An 18778-nucleotide genomic window follows, 5' to 3' on the forward strand; every position below is an offset into this window, starting at 1 on the left:
AGCTGCTGATTAGTGGTATTTTGCACACTCGTGAGCACAATTATATGACTCACATTACCTTAGTATGTTATCATTAATGTCATACATAACTATTTTCACATGTTTACAGTTCAGTTTAAGAACATGTCATCAATCTGACAAATGGTTTTCTCCACAACTTCCTGAAAAATAAATTGAAGAAAAAAGTTAAGATATTGCAGATTAAACAAAGCAAAACTAATGCATTTTAATCATTAAGTGTTGTTCTTTTGTCTCAATTTAAACGAGTCAATCAAATGAGCAATATGAATGTCTACACAGTTACAGAACAAAAAGTTAAAAATAACAACAAACAGCTTCTACTAAAAGAATATAGTTTTATTAAGCATTTTAGCTAAGGTGCCTTCAAGTACATCAATCCACATTCCATCAACATTCAGTCAAACCCCACAGCAGTTCATTCGGTTACGGTCTATGAGTAAGGAAGAAAGTGATCAGCTTACATAGAAGGTAACCCATTTAGCTCTTGCAGGGGAGGGACGGGGGAACAGTACACAGTTTCTCTGATCACTAATGAAAGATGGACTTGTTAAACGATGATTGAGTAGTGAGAAGAAAAATACTTAGGTAAATAACTGGCTGATGGTTAAATTCTTACTCACAGGATCGATCATGTGGCTTTGAGCTACAAGAGGGCTGATTTTGATCAAAGCTTTTAATTATGTGCGCTTTTTTTCCCCTTTAGATATTTGACTAATGCAGAAAACAGCAACAGAGAGCAAGACAGTTTGAATACACCATTTAAAATAAGCTAGATAACGTCGTTTTTTTTTTTATTAAATGCAACAGAGAAAACAAAATCAGTTAACTAACCGTTAATATCACTGATATTAGCCATTTCTTTGAGTTGCAAATGGGCAGAGTCCCTGTAATGATGGAGGGAGAAGGACAACATGCATAACATCTACACACCTTTTAACTGTGAACCATGCAGAAGAGTTTTTTTGTTTGTTGAAGCAGTGATGCTGAAGCTCCTTGTGTGAGGAAACCGTTCGGGACACGACGAGATCTCTCTCGTCTCATATCTTTAAGCATTACAGCTGAGTGACGGAAACTGCCGCTTTGAGCATGAACCGAACCCAAAGTAATCAAATCAAAAGGTGGACATGTTGCATTTTTACTTTAGTTCAGGTTTGTTATGACGACACAAAACTGATAACTGTACTGTGGCCAGTAATCTGTGCCAAGTACTGGACGAGTATTAACCTACAACAAGTAAAATATATTTAAAAAAAAATTAATGCTTCTTAAAGCTCTTATATCCTAATGAAAAGGAGACATTTCATTCATTTCAGTAACCTGTAGAAACCAGGGCCGTTCACATGTAGCATCTGAATATGTGTGGACTAGTTTCTATTCCAGGTGTCAGGGTTGTGCTTCTATCCTCACCGAAGTAACCGAAACTTGCACACTGAGGCAACAATAAAGTTGCTAATGGAGTTAAATATGGAGTGAATAAAACAAAGAAAGACAAATAGAATCCCAGCACAGGAAATATATAAGCTTGACATGTGTGCCAAAAAGAATAAACACTGAATTTGCTGCATTTGAGAAAGTTGGGTATCCTGTTTGTGACCAGAAAAGCATGCTCCTTGTGATGTGAGCACACTTGAAATTTAAAATTATGATTTTTTTTCCAGGCGCAAATGATGCTTCATCTGAGCGGCCCCCTTAACCCTAGTACTGTATCATGTAGTGCATTTACTTTCATCTCCGTTGGATGAGAGGAAAAAAAACAATACAGTGACTGTAGGCTTTTCCAAATTTCCCAAACACTGCTCCATCTTTCATCCTACACCCTCTCTAGAAAAATAGGCTTACACTTGTCTTTTTATGACGGCGGCCTCCAAACCTTCATCTCTATGGCAGCCGCCATCTACGTTTAGTGCAATTAAGTGAGCATTAGTATTGCACATCTTGGAGTCACTGCTAAAGGCACTTTCAGGTCGGATGAGAGCCCTGCACTCCTCTTTATCGCAGTTCAGCTTGTCCAGCTCCTTGTCTACACCGTTCTCTGTCGCAGAGCTGTCACAAGGTGGGGGGGAGGACACTTTCTTCTCTGGATCTGGACACTTTTTCTCCCTCACCTCATCATGTTTGGACATATGAGGGGCCTTATGAGCAGGTTTACTCTGGTACAGAGGTCAGACAAAAAAAAGGAATGTTATTAAAACAAGACAAGAGGGTTACGCTGCAGCAGTGACTGTGAGGGATCGTGCAAGATGTGGAGGTAAATACAGATGTGGGCTGAAAGTCCAGGGAGTACACGAAAATGCTTTTGATTTAATGAACAGTTGAAGGGTTTAAAGAGTCATGCTGGGAGGCTCTTTAGTTCTCACACAATAGTTGAGTTCTTTGTTGTTGCACTGTAATTGAAGAAAGGGTCAACAAGGGGAGGTGGTTTCAGATTTTGAGGTATTTTTTCTTTGACCTACAGTATAGTAATTGGTCAATACCTGATACTTCAGTGGAGCTATATGGTAAAATGTTCCAAAATGATCACAGTCTGCTCACACCTGGCATTTAAATGTGACCGTGTCTCCAGTGACCACTTGTGATCGAATTTCACTTCCTCATTGTTCATGCAAATAGTCACAGATTAACTTCTGTTAGTTAAGTCCAAGCCCATGTTGTTACCCAGCCTGAGTTTAAAGACATGTCAGATCACAGCCTGTACGTTTACATGGCATTAGTAATTCAAACTGAACATGTAAAAGTCATGTCAACACAGAATTAGTATTGCATGAGCATGTTCAACTGGACCCAAACAGAATAGCGGCTCTGTAGACTCTGTTGAAGCCACACAACTAAACTCGTACTACCTCCACTGCAAATAAACCGTAACAAAAAAAGGTGAGTCACTACACTACTGTCTTTTATAAGAGAGTTGGACAATACAAGAATTAAAATGTGTGACTAAAATGTGTGGCAGAGAGTTTCAGAAACAGAGAGATTGCCTTGAGGCATCCATCACAAAAGAAATATGTGTATCTATATACACACAACTCAGCTCACAGGCCCAAAAATGTATCTTAATAAGAAGTGGATGAACAACCAACTTTAACTATTGGATGCTCTCGTGGTAAATAGGTTCATATATTCCATCCGTTATAGTTGGGAACCTTTTTGCAGGATATTCATCACTAAAGCATCAGACTCAGATATTCACATACACAGGCTCTTCTTCAGACTGATTCTGATTCTGTAGAGTAAGAATGTGGAATGTGGTAATTAACACTCACTAAAGTGGGAACAATACTTCATCAGTGACGTACCAGGTATGCTCCCTGACCCTGGAAGGCCCGAGTGTAGAATCTGCCTCCTCGACCAAATGTCCTTATGACAGGAGTGGAAATCACTCCTCGTACACGACTGGAGACAACAGACATGAACGACATGTACATACTATAGACACAGGTAATAATACATACACAAGGCGTCTCGTCTTCTTTCCTTTCTTACCCTCTATTTGCTCCACCCACAGACACCACCTGGATAGGGAAGCCTCCTCTTCCTCTGCTTCGTCGACTTCCTGCCCACTGACCCACCACAGTGCCAGCGATCTCCAGCTTTCCACCCTGAGATGAGATTCCTTCAAGTCCTCATTAGAAGAGAAGAACAGTTGGTTAGTCTTTGCATTCATCTCTGACCAGTGTTCAGCTGAATTACACACAAATTCAATATCTGTGATTTTAAGAGGAATTGGTTTAAAGTGGAACCTAAATTTAAAATCTAAAGGAATGACTGACGTCTGACGTGACATTTTATGGTTGTACTCACCAGGTAACCCCCTACCTTTGCCCTGAGGAGACATCATAGGTGGTGGGGGGAAGAAGGGAGTACCAGGGGCGTAGAGAGGCATCCCATGAAGGTTTGCAGGTGGTGGCGGGGGGAACGGGGGAGGGTGAGGAGGACGAGTGAAGCTGAGACCTTCCAGGATACTCTGACGCATCCTCTCCACCTTGGCAACCACTTCAGTCTGAAGATGGATTAGGGGGAAAAAAAAAAAGTGTTGATGACCCCTGCAAACAACATCAACTCTGTTAATGCTTCTATTGCCTCTTTTACACCAAAACTACTTTTTTTTATTATTTTTTTTAGACGTGGGTAAACTTGCTAAAAAGGTGATTGCCTCCTTTTCCAATTATCTGACGATTTTTTGGAAGTTTTGTTGTTTTCCTATGTTGAGTGAATGTGACCATAAAAAACAAATCAACAACAATGTATTGGAAAAGCTGTGGCGTAAACATGAAACACAATGCAACACAAAAGAAAGCTCCATGGAGACCAGTGACGACATTACTGTGGTTATACTTTTATATTCTTGGCTTCAGTCTCTGTTTCAAACTCAGCTATGACGTAACTGTTTTTAAATCACTGGTTGAACATTGCAGTGGATAAGATGAAAGCCCTACGGGAACTGTTACTCCATTATTAATTGGCTATCTAATCACCAACTGTTTTAGAAATAAATTTGTTGGTATGATCGAATTTTAGTTTTCAGTTTGCTAATGGGAATATGTTGTGGGTTTTTTGCTCCTCGGACAGTAAACGGAGTATGTTTGGTTTTTGGACAAAACAAGAGACTTTTGAGGATGTCATCGTTTTGAAGACATTTTCAGACCCTTTCTCTTCAGTTAATCTAAAAAAGTAACTGACAAATAATAACCTATACCTATAATGAAACATTATTTGGCTGCAGTACCAGAAGAGCGATTTCTACGCAGTTGAAAAAATAACACCTTGGTTGCAGGTCAGCTGTGACATCCTTGCATCTTTGCTGCAGGACAGCAGTGGAGTTGAAATTGTGGGGAGCCCTCATCTCATGCTGCCATCACTAAAGTTTTGCAGTTTGCTTGTGAGGCTGGTTACACAAGTTGTTCTGTGTACTCAAGGGCAGGAATTATTCATGTATATATACACATAGTAAAACTTTAATTACAACACATTATTCTGCCCTATCTGAATAGTCTGCTTATTTGCTTTGGTGAGGTTTTATTGTAATGAACTTTTCTGATATTGATTGATATCATAAAAAAAAAACTCTTCCCAGTTAAGTCAGTGCAGTTATCTGCAGCCTGACTGTTTCAAATCAATATCACAGTGTTATTCAACAGAGTGGTACATGAGCTCAAACTACTTTTCCAGCTCAGTTACAGTCATCACAATATATCCACAATTATTGGCATCCTTCTGTTGTGGTAACCATGCACAGTGGTGTGGCACCTGAAGGGTGTAATCTGTTTATTGGTCAACAGGGAATCATAATTTCTGGGTAACCAAAATGGAATGGGTAATTTTTATTTTTTTTGCATGACTAGAGAGCGAGAGGGCTCAAGGTGGTTTGTGTTGTGTGCTAATATGATGACGCAGCTATGGCCACACCCAGCGGTGGCAATGCAAACCACATCAGGGTTTATGGTTTCAAACGTACCAAGGGAATCTGAACTATACTGGCACTGCTCGGTGAATACGCAGCTATAGAAAAAGACATGGAAGAGGAGATGGGATGTAGAGGACTGAATTGGGACGGGACATAAAACTTGAAGGATTGGGGGGTATTGAGATTGCTGATGATAATGGAAAGGAGCCGACTTGAGTTATTTGGCATTTGTGGTATCCTCCATGAACAAATGATTGTTTTTGCCTATTGCAATGTTTTTTGTTGAGTCAGGACAGGTGCAGGACTGCAGGAACAGGTGGTAATGGTCAGAAATCTTAATTAAAGCACAGCTAGGAAGTGGCTGTGATGGAAAAGCTTACTCTCCCGTTGCTGTTGCTGCTTTTAGAAATTGTTGAATAACATGTTATACAAACTAGTGTGAATCAGTGTGGTTTTTAATGAAGGTTTGGTTTTTTTTTTACTTGTGGGTGGTGTGGATCAAACTACCTGACCATCACAGAGGTCAATGAGCAGAGCCTTCTCCCTGTTGGCTCTGATGAGTTTACTCTGAAGCAGTTTGCCATCAAAATACATCCACGGACAGCAGTGCTCCCAGGGAATGGGCTGCCCGCATGCGTCGTTGGCAAACAGAGCCATATCCACTCCACTCATGAACAGAGCAGCCAGCTGGACTCCTCGAGGGTCCAGGTTGTCTATCTGTGGGAGACAAAAAAAACCTCAGACTTGTATATTAAGTTCAAATTAAAAGGGAAAAAAGAGCATGTTGCTCTTACACCCACAGCAGTCAGAGTAATCAAGTGCGAAACAAAGCACAGAGCAAGCATAAGCAGCCCATTCACTCCCAGCTGCCAAAAATACAGCAGTAAACAACCTACCCAACAAACACAAAAAGCCAGCAGACACAATCTACATGTTCTGACAGAGCTACACACAGACAAGACTGAAGCATACTGAAGCTGATGTGTGGATGGTTTACAGGAAAAAAGGCCAAATGAAAACAGACGAGGAGTTCATAAACCATCCACAAACAACAAGGGAACATCTCAGAAGCTCTACAAATGCATTTTTGATTGCAAAGCTCTAGCTTCACAGCAACATGCTTGCAACAAAACAGGGTCCTCTCATACAAGCATGTTGCTTTGTCTGCAAAATATGAGGAGTACCAAGAGAAACAAAGACAGCATGAAGTCTAACAGAAGAAGCCAGCTAATTCACTCATCAGTCTGCCATTGTCAGAGCAGCTGGTTGCGCGCATAAGCATGTGAGTGATAGACATCTGGCCATTCATGACTTGTGTGTATTTCTCGAATACTCCTCTTATGAACACTACAAAATCACCTTCAGTTCCTGCAGCTGGTCAGGCTCATAAAGTTTAGGAGAAAGTGCTTGAGCTAGGAAAGCGTCAAGTTCGTAACGACGCAAAATTCTTACTCCTGGCCATTGTAACATAAACCTGAAGCAAAACACAGAGGGTTAACAGTGTTACAAATACCAGGAACGGATCAGAGTCTCAACAAATCTCCTCTCCCTTTCACTGTACTTCACACTGGGCTCTCTTTTCTCTTACACAATGAAATCTCCATTCTGTATGTGTGTAGAACCACAGGTGGTTCAGCACAGACGTCTGCTCACCTCAGCACACAACAGAGCACCAAGAGGGGTGTGGGGATGTTGGCAGGGTTTAGCATAGCTGGAGTGTCAGAGCGCAAGCAGGCCAGGAACGCCCTCATCCTGCGGTTCTTATCCTCCACGGCCTTTCCCAACCACAGCTTCTTCACATTAGGACAGGTCCACTCTCTGAAGGGCAGAGCTTCCACCAGCTCAGGAGTATGGGGAGACTTGCCCTTGGAGGCACCCCACTCTTTGACCAAGACATGTGTATCTATGTGAGGGGGAAAAAAGATGTTCAGTTCAATATTTACAAAGTTATGGATTTAAAAGTAGATACAGCATTACCTCACAATGAGGTATCATCCATTTACAACTGAAGCTAGGGTCTCTAAGAGAAAGAAAAGCTCAATCATTTGTAAAAGGTTTGCCTTTACACTAGTTTTAATATTCAGCATTATTTTCTATCACACATAATTCACACACTCTCTAAATTGATTGTAAGTGTGAGGGTTGATTGTCTCTATGTGGCCCTGTGATGGACTGGCGACCTGCCATTCGCCTTATGGCAGCTGGGATTGGCACCAGCGCCCCCACGACCCTCACGTGGAGGAAAAAGAGGTAGAAGATGAATGAATGAATGAACAAACATAATTCACCTATGCTACCACAGCCACCAGGAGCAATGTAGGCTCATAGGAGTGGTGCCCAAGGACACATCAGCACACACAGACCAGAGGAGTCTGGGATTAAACTGCAAACTTTATGGTCAGATGACAATCTGCTCTACCTCTGCTCTGCCAAAAATAGCAGGCTACATTTCCATTTAAAGGTTACACACTACATCTTTAAAACAACTTTATTTATTGATGGATATAAGGACACAAAGAGGATTTTAATAAAAAATGTTTAAGGACCCCATTGACAGATGCTAGTTGGAAATCTACAACTGAATATAAGATGAGGTCAGAAAGCTCTCTGATGCTACGGTCAGAACTCACATTCAGGAAGGCAGTTGTTCCTCATGGCGAGTCTCTCAGCCTTTTTCCTGGACTCCGCCAGGCTGAAGAGAACTCCGTAAACATATTGACGGACAGGCCGAAACAGCTGCACTGCTGTAGGCAGGTCTTTGTTGGCTTCATCTTCAATGGTGACCGACAGTTTAATCTCTCCCTGCAAAGACAACACTGTTACCTTAAAGGAATGCTTTAGGTTTCTTAAGGTAAGGGTGGATGAGGTACTCATGCATAGTCACTGTGTCACGCTCAGTGGACCGTGTTCGGATTAATATACTGTATGTTTGAAAAGGGGGACAAGAGAATGGGAAAGTGATCTATGCATTGATTTACTGTGAACAGTGACAGCAGAGAAAATGTGTTGTAGCCCCGTAAAACTAACTGTCAGCTCTATTTGGAACATTTTTAGTGGTTTTCGCTGCTGTAAGACAGCCCTTTCCATTGGCACTTTATTTTCACAATGTATTCCTATGCGCATCAATGCCAATGATGGCACAGATCAGCTGTTTGGGTTACACTTAAAAAAGACTTTCCAATGAGGCAGCATGCTGAAAATAGTTTTCTCTAAACTTTTATTAATAAAAGAGACCCACTTTTTTATCACCAAAGTTGTGCATACTGTAATGTCTCTGACTATTTCACTGCCATTTCTGTAAAATGTTATATTCTATGATTTATTATCTATTAAATCAAAGGGCTTGATAAAAATTTGAAACAATCACTAGAATTGACTGGTCGACAGCTTGTAACACCAGCACCACATGACACATACACCCAACATGAGAATTCCTGTGGTCTCTTAAATATACATTTTCTTCTGCTTCAGCTTCATGAGCAAAGTGTAAGAAAACAGAGGTGCAAAGCAGCTTCAACCAGACATCAGAATCAGTCTCTACCACCCAGACGTGCTGACCTTGGTGAGAACATGGTAGATGTACGGGTACATAAGGCCCTTCTTGTGTCTGTGCTCAGCCACCCGCAGGACCTCGGGGGCCACGGCAGGGAGAGGTGGGATGGTTATGTCCATGTGGTTCCTGATTGGCATGGAGAGCAGAGAGGGGATGTGTGCATTCAGGCTGTGGAGATCCACAGTCTGCATCCCCAGGTTCACAGACGGGGTCACACAGAGGTCAGTCTGTAGACAGTCGAGACATGAGTTTCAATGAAGTTATCCAGTGAGAATACTGATCAGGGTCTGATGTGTGGTGTTCTCATGGATAGCTCACCTTTGTTTGGTCTCTATCTTCAGAATGAGGAGCAAGTCCATTTTTCTCCCATCCTCCCTTACGGTCACTCACATGACTAAAATATGTAAAATAAAAACAATGAACAGAAACAAAATGTCTTCATTTTAACAGTATGAGGAATATCTTTGAGAGGTCTGTGTCCAACTTAAACACCGGTTTGTTGTGTGAATGGGGCGCACGTTTGCATATGTTAATGCTCACAGATATTTTCATTTGCAAGACAATAACATGTGATACCAGAAGGTATCTAAAAAGGGGAAAAAACTGCAATTGTACCTTGAATAACTATGAATGTATGCATACAGACCAATCAGAACCATCTTGTAATTGTTTGATCATCAAATCCTAGCCTAGGCAGACTGTGGGAGAAGGCACCAGACAGACTGGTGGTGACAGACAGTGAGAAAACAATCTGTAGCAGAGAGAGAACTGGTCTATGCTGAACTCACTTGGCAGTTGAGCCTGAGCTCTCATCATTCTCAGAGGAGGAGGAGGTGGAGGAGGTGTTGAAGAAAGCAGCCTCTGTGTTGTTGGGGCTCCCAGTCTGGCCCGGGCTGATGGGAGAGGACCTCTCATACAGCGGTGTGTGCTTCCCTTCATGAGGAATGTTGCTGAAGCTGTTTGGCTCTGGAAGCCCTTTGTCCACTGCGTCCAGAGTGTGGCTGCTCTCTGCCAGAGGCTCTGGGTACAAGTGCTGGACCTGAAGACAAGACAGGAAAACATGAAGATGTCGAGTCTCGTTGGGGCCGAGCCTGCCGTAGTACTTTTACTGTTGCACTCAGGGTCCTGACAGCCTTACCACTGGTCTTACAGGCATCGGTGCCTGTGGAATGTTGAGCGATTTCGTTGATGGCACAGCAGCAGGCACTCCCGTGTGTTTTGGTTTGACTGTGAAACAGAGACGCAGAGCTTCAGCACACAGACTAAAGGGAGGCTGAACTTAATGTAATCAGCCCAACCATTAACATGCCTTCTGGATGCGTCTCTTGTGACAACTTGATTCAATCTCACTTCTCCCACGAAACACCTAAATACACACCCTTTCTAGTTTTCATCAAGTATCACTGTGTTAGTTGTCAACACGTTTTTAAGTGTTGTTTTATGTGCAGAAGTGGTGCCACATTTTATCCGAAATTCGGAGGGAATGTTCAAACCCTTAAATTCGGTTCAAAATATACAGCCTATAAGTGCATCAGACCATCTAAAGTAATTACTGAGTGCAGCTTGGCCTCAGAGTGCCCTCTTTGCCAATCAGAAAAAAATAAGACAGTGATGTCATGTTACTTTGCTGCAAAAATGGAAGGCACAAGCTGAACCGTCCTCCACAGCAGACAACCACAACACCAGAGAGAGAGTCAAACAGACAGACACCCACCTAACTGTGGAGGGCGGTGAGGGGGTTTGCTGGCCATCGAGTAGTATTCCACTGCCTTCTTGAATCGTATAATTTTGTCGTCATTGCATGACTGAAAGAAAAAAAAAAAAAAATCACAAGCAGGTTTATTATTTGTCAACACAAAACTTTTGGCCCAGTTGTCATAGTATTAACTTTTATTACCTCCTTTGAGTTATGTAATGTTAATTATTGACAGGGAAAACAAAAAGCTGCTACCGTTTTTTTATACATGGTTGTTAAAATCTAATGACAAGAGGAAATGTGAATAATTCATCAACTAAACACTGTCTTCAGGCCATATTATTATTTTTTAACGTGACTTCTCTGATTACTTCCCACAGAGTGACTAAAGAAATATTTGTGGTTGCCAATTTAAAATGATTAAACGAGACGACAACTCTGCATGAAGCATGTATATTGCTTTAATATTTTCATTACAGATGATGTGATTGATTGTTGCATTTATCATTATTGTGACGCCTCCAGCTGTGGTTTGGCTCCTGGGCTACATTAAAGCACAGAGAACCTATTTAAAAACACCAGCTTTGTTGTTTTCATGTCTGTGATGGGAATGATGTGACTGAAAGTTGAGTTTAACTCATACAACACGAGTATGTAATGCTCTTTTCACAGCAGATATTTTTTGACACAACATTAATTAGGGAGCACGACCAGAGCCATGGTCGTGTTATTGTTCAAGTGTAAGGGTAGGTTTAACTATATGTATCAAAAGCTATTTCTGTGGATGTCACTGACGGAGGAAATCAGCAAATATTTGTTTTGTCTCTTGTTTACTAGTGTTGTTTGATTGATTGATTTCCCCCTTTTTTTTTTTTTCTTCATGCCTGGACAGTAGGGGTGGGACGGGGTGGGTGTGTGCGAGGGTTAGGGTTAACCCTCGCACAACCCTAGCGTGTGTTGTCTTATTGTATAATAATATACTTCCTTAAACTAACCCGAACCCAAACTCAATAAAAACTTGATCACAAAAAAAAAGTGTAAGGTAGGTCACACTGCATACTTGACACTTTAACCTGTAGGAGCTGTTTTTTGAGAAATAATTATAATAATATATAATAAATAAAACAACAAATCTAATGGTGGCCTAAAAGTTTTGCACTCTACACTCAAAGTCCTCTTCTCCTAACAGCTCATTTCCATGTTTGTTCTCATTAGGTTCTGCTGCTCGGTGCTTTGTACCACCCAGGTCTACATGTTTGCTGTGACAGGCACAGGGTTATGTTTTACTGTGAATTTGAGAAAAAAAAGCTTGGCAGCAGTTAGAAATGTCACAGCACTGCTTTGAAACGTGTGAATGAATGTGAAGAAAATGTGCTTTCTAATTCTAACCAACGATCAAAGGATTTTAATGGGTTTTTTTTAGCAGCAGAATTTCTTGATCTTCATTTAAAAAAATTCAGACAGTTCACAAGACAGCTCCCTCACAAGTACAGTAATAAAAAAATATATAACATATAAATTATCATCAAGCTTGACTTTATTTCATTAAAACTGTGTTACAGTCAGCTTTTGACAAAGCAAAGGTCATTAGTCTATTTGTCATTATAGGTAAGAAAATGCTTTGGCGTAGGATCGTGTGACAAAACTACAATTGCACTTTATTCCAAAGCAATTCTGGAATTCTGTTCCATCACAAATATTGCGATTATCAATAATATGGAATGACACATTTCTTTAGACAAACCCATGAGTCATATTTCCATCATGTCAGTCAGTTCGACATCCTAACACTTTGTGAGGTAAAACTGCTACTTTTAGCGGTTTATGTTCAAACAGTAAACATGTCTCGGGGGAGAAAAATATTTTTTTTAAGTCATTCCCCTACCTGTGAATGTTTGAAGATGTCCTTAGCGACAGCCTCCAGGTCAGTGATGTCTGGGATATTGCGGACGTAGTCGGCCGCAGCTTTAATTACAACATCACAGGGTGGAAGCACGAGCTGATGGGCACGCACCTGAGGAACAGTCACACATTAACTCCACAACAGGTCAGCCAATCAGGTTTGAGTTAACAGACTCTGGTGTTCCCTGGTGTTTCTGTACATTCCAGATCCCAGGTTTGATCGTGTACGCACAAAAACTCCACAACATGCTGCTCAACACTGTGTTTGACTTTGTCAAAACACCCACAAAAATGACATAACATTTAGAGGCAACAGCTGAAAGAAAATAACCTACTGCCACCACTAGTGGGCAGTAAGTTAAACATGAATACAAGCATGCAACATCAGATCATTTCTGATCACTGGGAGACAAAATTCTGTTCTGGGACCAACATCTCATTCAACTGGTGCTTTTTTTTTTTTTTTTTTAGCACTGCTAGTCTTTCTTGCCCTGACAGCACACCACTGATATCGGTGCAGTGTGACTTTTTCAGTCTTAATATGGCATGCTCATTTTCAGAAACGTCCTAATTCACACAGTAATATTTTTTTCCTATAAACGAGAGCAAAGAAAAGACTAAACAGATGGCATGATGCGGAGAGTGTTTGCATGCCAGTGTGTGCACACGCACACCTTATGCAAATGTTATGTTAGTGTGCAACACGTGAAACATTTGAAGCAGATGGCTTTGTGTTTAACTGCAGCTCGTCATTTACAGCTGAACATTTGCACAGTGTGTTCCAAGACTGACACTGCTGTCATGCAACTGTTTAACTCAACCATTCACAAGAGCCATCAGTCCAATAAAGCTGCGTTACCCATTCAACTTCAGCCAAACTGCCAAACACAGAGATCGCGCTGGTGTTTGAGCTCACAGCCTTTTAGCCAAATTACATTTCTGGTAAATCAGAAGCAGTGAGTCCAGCGCACACCAGTTTCACATCAACATTTGAATCAGCAGGGATGTTTTAAGCTGGACATTTTAAGGTGCACAGTGCAATTACAAGCACCAGAGTGTGAGACTAAACCCAACACGACTGTGATCACTCACACACAAGTCAACAGGAACACAGACATGTAACACTTTGAACTACAGCACTTTCGGCCATGACCAAATGACTCATATCGATTGCTGCTGCGTTCAAGTGGAACTCGTAATTACGACATGGGAAGTGGAGTTTAGCATATCCTGAACTCTGAGAACATGGACTGTGAATGACAGGAAGAATCTGCTCTTCTCGTAACCAACCAGCAGTTAATAAGATCCCAACCTCTTAACTGGATCACAGCTACAGATATTGTGAATAACCTATAGCCATTGGGGCAAAGTTTAGCAGGAAGGTTCAGAGATTTAAGATGACAGTAATGACTCAGTCATTCCCAAAACAAGGGTAAATAACTTATATAATTATAACCAGTCCAGTTTGGATTGAATCAGGCATTAAACTAGATCTTAATAGTTAAAACTAACTATTAAAAGAACACACACATTTCCCCAGAATTAAAAACAAGAGATTTGTGTTTTGTAAAGATGGATTTAAGACACGTTTATAACATACTGTTATACACACTGCCCTTCTACCAAATAAAAGCAGTGTTCTCTTCTTCTCATTCTAGTTTGATGAAAACTACAGTGACTTGATGTTTCAGTTTGTCTCTGCAGAATATGAACATTTTTAAATCTAAAGAGAATAAGGAAACACCAACAGTGCAATGCAAATCCAAAGCAGCCTATATCTCCTTTTAGACAGATAAAAACCCTAAATTCTACATTTCCTGCCATCCAACTCAGTAGCATCTTGTGTATGAGTGAGTGACTGTGGTGATTTATTGAGAAATGACTTAACACAGGAGCCTAAAGTGCTCATCTCCACTACAGGAACAATGGCACTCAGCTCTCAAAAGGACACTGAAGCACAGTATGTGCTGAACAACTTTCCCACTGCTTCAGTCATTTATTAACAAGGTTCAAACTCCCTGTTATACTATTATCACTACAGTGGATTAACAGGCCAGTCATTTCATGGAAAATGGACCACACAGACCTTCAAAGATGCTAATGGATGCTCTGGACCAAGCAAGCTCCAGTGAAAGGCAGCCAAGTCTTCATCAGGCAGTATGTGGTTTCCTGTAAAGAAAAAAATATAAAAAATAACAATAATTCAAGTACAGCTGTGTTTAACTGATCTCATTTGAGCTGTCATCCCTAATCTATGCGCAGTAGAACCACACAAACCTAAAAGTGACGCGAGGATGGCGAAGTGACTCGGTTTGAGATCAAGCTGCCGTGCCACTTCATGCATCAGGTACTGGCTGGTGGTGAGGCTTTTCCCATTGCGGCTCAGTTTGAGGGCATGGGCACTGAAGTAGTGAGGGACACTGCACAGAGCATAGTCAGAGTCCTGGGCCAGGAGGCCATGGAAACCGTTCTCTCTGCATAGGGCTATTACTTCCAGGTGGTGGTCCTCAATGCTCTGGATAACCTGGGAAGAAAATGAGAAATTTGGCTTCAGAATAAATCAAAACCAAATCATCAAAATGAACCTCTGACACAGACAAGGACAGCTACAGTGGGTTGTGAGAGCGAGTTTCAAGATGCTGCTCTTAAGAGTGATAAAGCTGCTGTCAGTGAAATCCTTTGGTAAAAATACTGCTACTGAAGGATAATGATTTAGTGTAAAATAGTGTTAAATAGCTCTTTATTCTGACAGCTAACATTGATCGAGACGTTTTTGCATAGGGACATGGGTCTCTCAGTCTCAGGGCTCCAACAATAAATCTAAATCATAGTGCCGGGATTAGACTACACTAATTCAGGCTGATTTTCAAGCGATTTGGACGAGACACACTACTGGGCGTTGACCAATGGAATAATGGAGTGTTGTGATGTGGCGTAACATCCATGGGTGGAATCGTGAAAAACCTTTTGTTGAACTTTGGAAACAGTACCCCTGCCTCTTTGACGTCACCTCAAGGGAGTACCACAACAAAGTTAAAAAAACAAAAAAATTTTGGCAAGAAATAGCAGAAGCACTTCAGCAACCCGATGAGCAATGATTGACAACTCCTTGCCTCGCCTCCCCAATGACCTTTGAACTTGTGCAGTGTTGTGAACGAGGATTGGACTATCCCTTTCAGCTCTGCACAGCTGACGGTCATTTAAAGACAGAGACACAAATAGACAACATATTTCTTAAACTGTATCCAATGTAGGGCTGAACGATTTTGAATACATATGTAATTGCTATTATTTGGACATTTATATTAAAATATCTTTAGTTTGAGGACAATAAAAGACACCTGATGATGTCAATTCAAGATTTTGGGAAACACAATTTTATGACATTTACAGTCTCACCAACAAATCAGTCAATCAAACAACTGATACTGGTGATAATGGAAAAACAATGGTTAGTTGCAGCTCCACTATGGATGCACCAGTGTGACTTTATACATCCTGAAATCAAATTTAAAATTCATACACATTACATGTCATTTACATACACCACACTGCATGTACCTCATTAGAGTCACTAATATACAGAATGACAGGTAAACAGCCCATTGTGACCCAATAGATGCAACCGAAAGACTAACTGCAGCTAATGTGGATCAGCTTGTATCCATTTGTGGAACTGACACCTGTCTGACGCTAAGCCACTTCACAAGATGAGTATCTACTCCAACACCAAAAAAAAAGAATCTTCTTTATGCAAACAAATAGTTTCACAAATAGTAATCACTGAGAATTGGAATTAGGATTAGTTTTTCAAATCCAAAATCATGTGAAGGTGTGTTACTTTACCACAAATAATGGAAGGGCTTGCATACTTTTATTTCAAAGACACATGACAGTGCTTTCCCCCACTTCATAAGAAATATTATAATTTATTATAATACGGGGAAAAAAGTAATAAACTGCCAATTATTGTTCAACTATATATGACACGTTTACGCTATGACACGTTTATGCTACGTCGCCTTCATTTTAAGGATCAAATAGGTTTCTGGGCTCCAGGTGAATTTTATTCGATGGGGGAGGGTAAAAAATAGATATTTTATTTGTAAAGATTTGCAAAAGCCTCGACTACAGGTCAATAAAACGTCAGGCCTTTAATTACATGATCGAACCATATTACAGTGCTGATCACATATACTGATGCCCTGAGGTAAGATCACAAAACTCAAAATCCCCTGAACCCCCTGACCCCACTGCCAACACACACACACAGACCCATCAAGATTGCGGTGTGGGTGAAGTTGGCAGTGGTGAACTGGTGACATGGTGGCCAGGCTAACAGGCTAACCACGGAGTCTCTGCTCAGCAGGCATCACCAGGCCGAGTTTTCACTCACCCTGACGCGGAACCTGAGGAGCGCCAGCCGGATGCAGTGAGCCATGCACACGGGAGGGAGGAACCAGACTTTAGGTGGAGGGGTGCCCTTGTTCTGGACGTGGCTTATGATCTGCTGCGCGGTCTGTCTCTCGTTCACCTGCCGCTTGACCCACTCGTGAAGGCGGCCTTTCTCCAGGGCGCCATTGAAGCACACCAGCAGTTCAATGTTACCGTTGAAGCAGGCCTTGGAGAGGGCAGCCAGGTAGCCCAGCATGTGGTTCCACTGGCCCCCGCTCACCCAGTCGGTGTAGAAGCCTCCGTAGAGCCGGTGGAGGCAGTTCTCCGCGTCCACCAGGAGTCTCAGCGGGCTCTGAGGCGGTCTCTGCCGGCCACCTCCCACCATACTTCCCCGGGCCAGCTTCTGGAGCTCAACCGGTACCACAGCGCTGGGACAGTGCTTTTCAATAAACTCTTGGAAGCCGTGAACACCCATGTTTAGCGTCAATACGGAAAGAACGGAAACTTAAAAAGTTGACTCTAATTGCGCGAAACAGCTGAGTGAAAATAAACCGGTGGAGGCTGCGGTGCTCGCGTGACACTGGGTGACAGCCGTGGATATTGCAGGAGTTTGAGGGGTGTCTAAGAAAATGAATGAAGGCAGCTTTGTCTAGGCCATCGTCGGGTTTTTGGTGAGTTGTGTGTTCGGTTCACGGCTGTGGGCCGCCATGTGTCTGCTCACGGGGCCATAATCTCAGATTGTGAATTCTGCACGGAGCGAGTGAGGGAGAGCGAGCGAGGAGCACGTGACATAATGGCACCAGGACGCGTACAGAGGAATGCGACGTAGCAAGAGAGCTCCTGTGTATTCACTTCCGCGTTGCTTCTAGCTGCCATTTGAAGCACAATTGACCGTGAGCGACAGTTTGTGAACCATTCAGATAAATGCATGTCAGTTATTGTATTATAACGTCAAATTAGCAACGGTGTTTTTATATTTGTAAACTGACCCGCCTACACAACTTTAGCGGACGATATATGTTTAGCGAAGTTGTAGTTTCGAAAGGCGAGGCGTGAACCATCTTGACTGTTTTGAATCGTTGGGGTTTTATTTCCTGGTTTGTGCTGAGGTTAAAGTTGACCCCTGGCAAATAGAGAACGTCATACTTTCGCCTACAGTGCTTCATTCATTGACAGTTGTTCAACATGTAAGTGACTCACGTGACGTAGCAAAAATCTATTTTTGACTGGTAAAATTGCATTGTGTATTTTTGAAATGTAACTATGCGGTACACTGCATGTGAGTCATTTCTTTGACAGTATTTACACCTTATAATATTTCCCTTTTATTTATGAGCAGACGTGTATGCTGTTAAGGCATATATATACACATAATGGCATGTGCTCTTAATTGAAGGACCAATCAATCATCAATTTAATAAATCCACAGTGACCTGGGAAGGAATGCTCAGTTGTTTTCAGTACTGGACAGTAAATTCATGTCAGTTAAGTTCTCCTAGAGGGCAGCATGCAGTAAGGAATGGTGTGTATGAGGAAGCAGCAGTCTTCTATCATTAAGATCAGTTTAAACTAGGGCTGCAACTAACGATTATTTTCATAATCAATTAATCTGTCGATTATTTTCTCAATTAATCGTTTGGTCCATAAAATATCAGAAAACCTGGAAATGATGATGTTCTCAAATGTCTTGTTTTGTCCACAAACCAAAATTATTAATAATGATTTCTTTTTTTATCCGGAGCAAAGAAATAAAGACAATACTCACATTCAAGAAGCTTAAACAATCGGAAATCTTGTTTTAATCACGAAA

The 18778-nt window shown here is 41.5% G+C and overlaps 1 protein-coding gene across 5 annotated transcripts; it reads right to left on the reverse strand.

The window, feature by feature from the left end:
* Nucleotides 1-336: 336 nt before the first annotated feature.
* LOC131460825 (constitutive coactivator of PPAR-gamma-like protein 1) lies at nucleotides 337-17780 on the reverse strand. Of its 5 annotated transcripts, none has more exons than XM_058631638.1 (17): nucleotides 16970-17779; nucleotides 14851-15097; nucleotides 14660-14742; nucleotides 12557-12685; nucleotides 10690-10780; nucleotides 10114-10202; nucleotides 9764-10014; nucleotides 9294-9369; nucleotides 8981-9202; nucleotides 8053-8224; nucleotides 7076-7325; nucleotides 6782-6896; nucleotides 5930-6139; nucleotides 3835-4018; nucleotides 3502-3631; nucleotides 3315-3411; nucleotides 337-2171 (listed from the first exon to the last, which is right to left on the reverse strand). In XM_058631638.1, the coding sequence occupies exons 1-17, from the start codon at nucleotides 17441-17443 to the stop codon at nucleotides 1857-1859; spliced, it is 3135 nt and encodes a 1044-aa protein (XP_058487621.1). In that variant the 5' UTR covers nucleotides 17444-17779; the 3' UTR covers nucleotides 337-1856. The 5 variants fall into 5 exon arrangements, with proteins under 5 accessions (XP_058487621.1, XP_058487619.1, XP_058487620.1 ...); XM_058631636.1 differs by having other exon boundaries at nucleotides 3820-4018; XM_058631637.1 differs by having other exon boundaries at nucleotides 3502-3640; nucleotides 16970-17778.
* Nucleotides 17781-18778: the final 998 nt, after the last annotated feature.

This window comes from Solea solea, chromosome 6 (genome assembly GCF_958295425.1).
Source record: "Solea solea chromosome 6, fSolSol10.1, whole genome shotgun sequence".
Classification (NCBI taxonomy): domain Eukaryota; kingdom Metazoa; phylum Chordata; class Actinopteri; order Pleuronectiformes; family Soleidae; genus Solea; species Solea solea.

Excerpts from the sequence above, each read along its gene's own strand:
- LOC131460825 (XM_058631635.1), bottom strand. The coding sequence starts at position 17,443 with ATGGGTGTTCACGGCTTCCAAGAGTTTATTGAAAAGCACTGTCCCAGC. Across the intron at positions 15,098-16,969 it reads TCCTCAGGTTCCGCGTCAGG|GTTATCCAGAGCATTGAGGA; the intron begins GTGAGTGAAAAC and ends TTTTCTTCCCAG. Across the intron at positions 14,743-14,850 it reads CATCCTCGCGTCACTTTTAG|GAAACCACATACTGCCTGAT; the intron begins GTTTGTGTGGTT and ends TTTTCTTTACAG.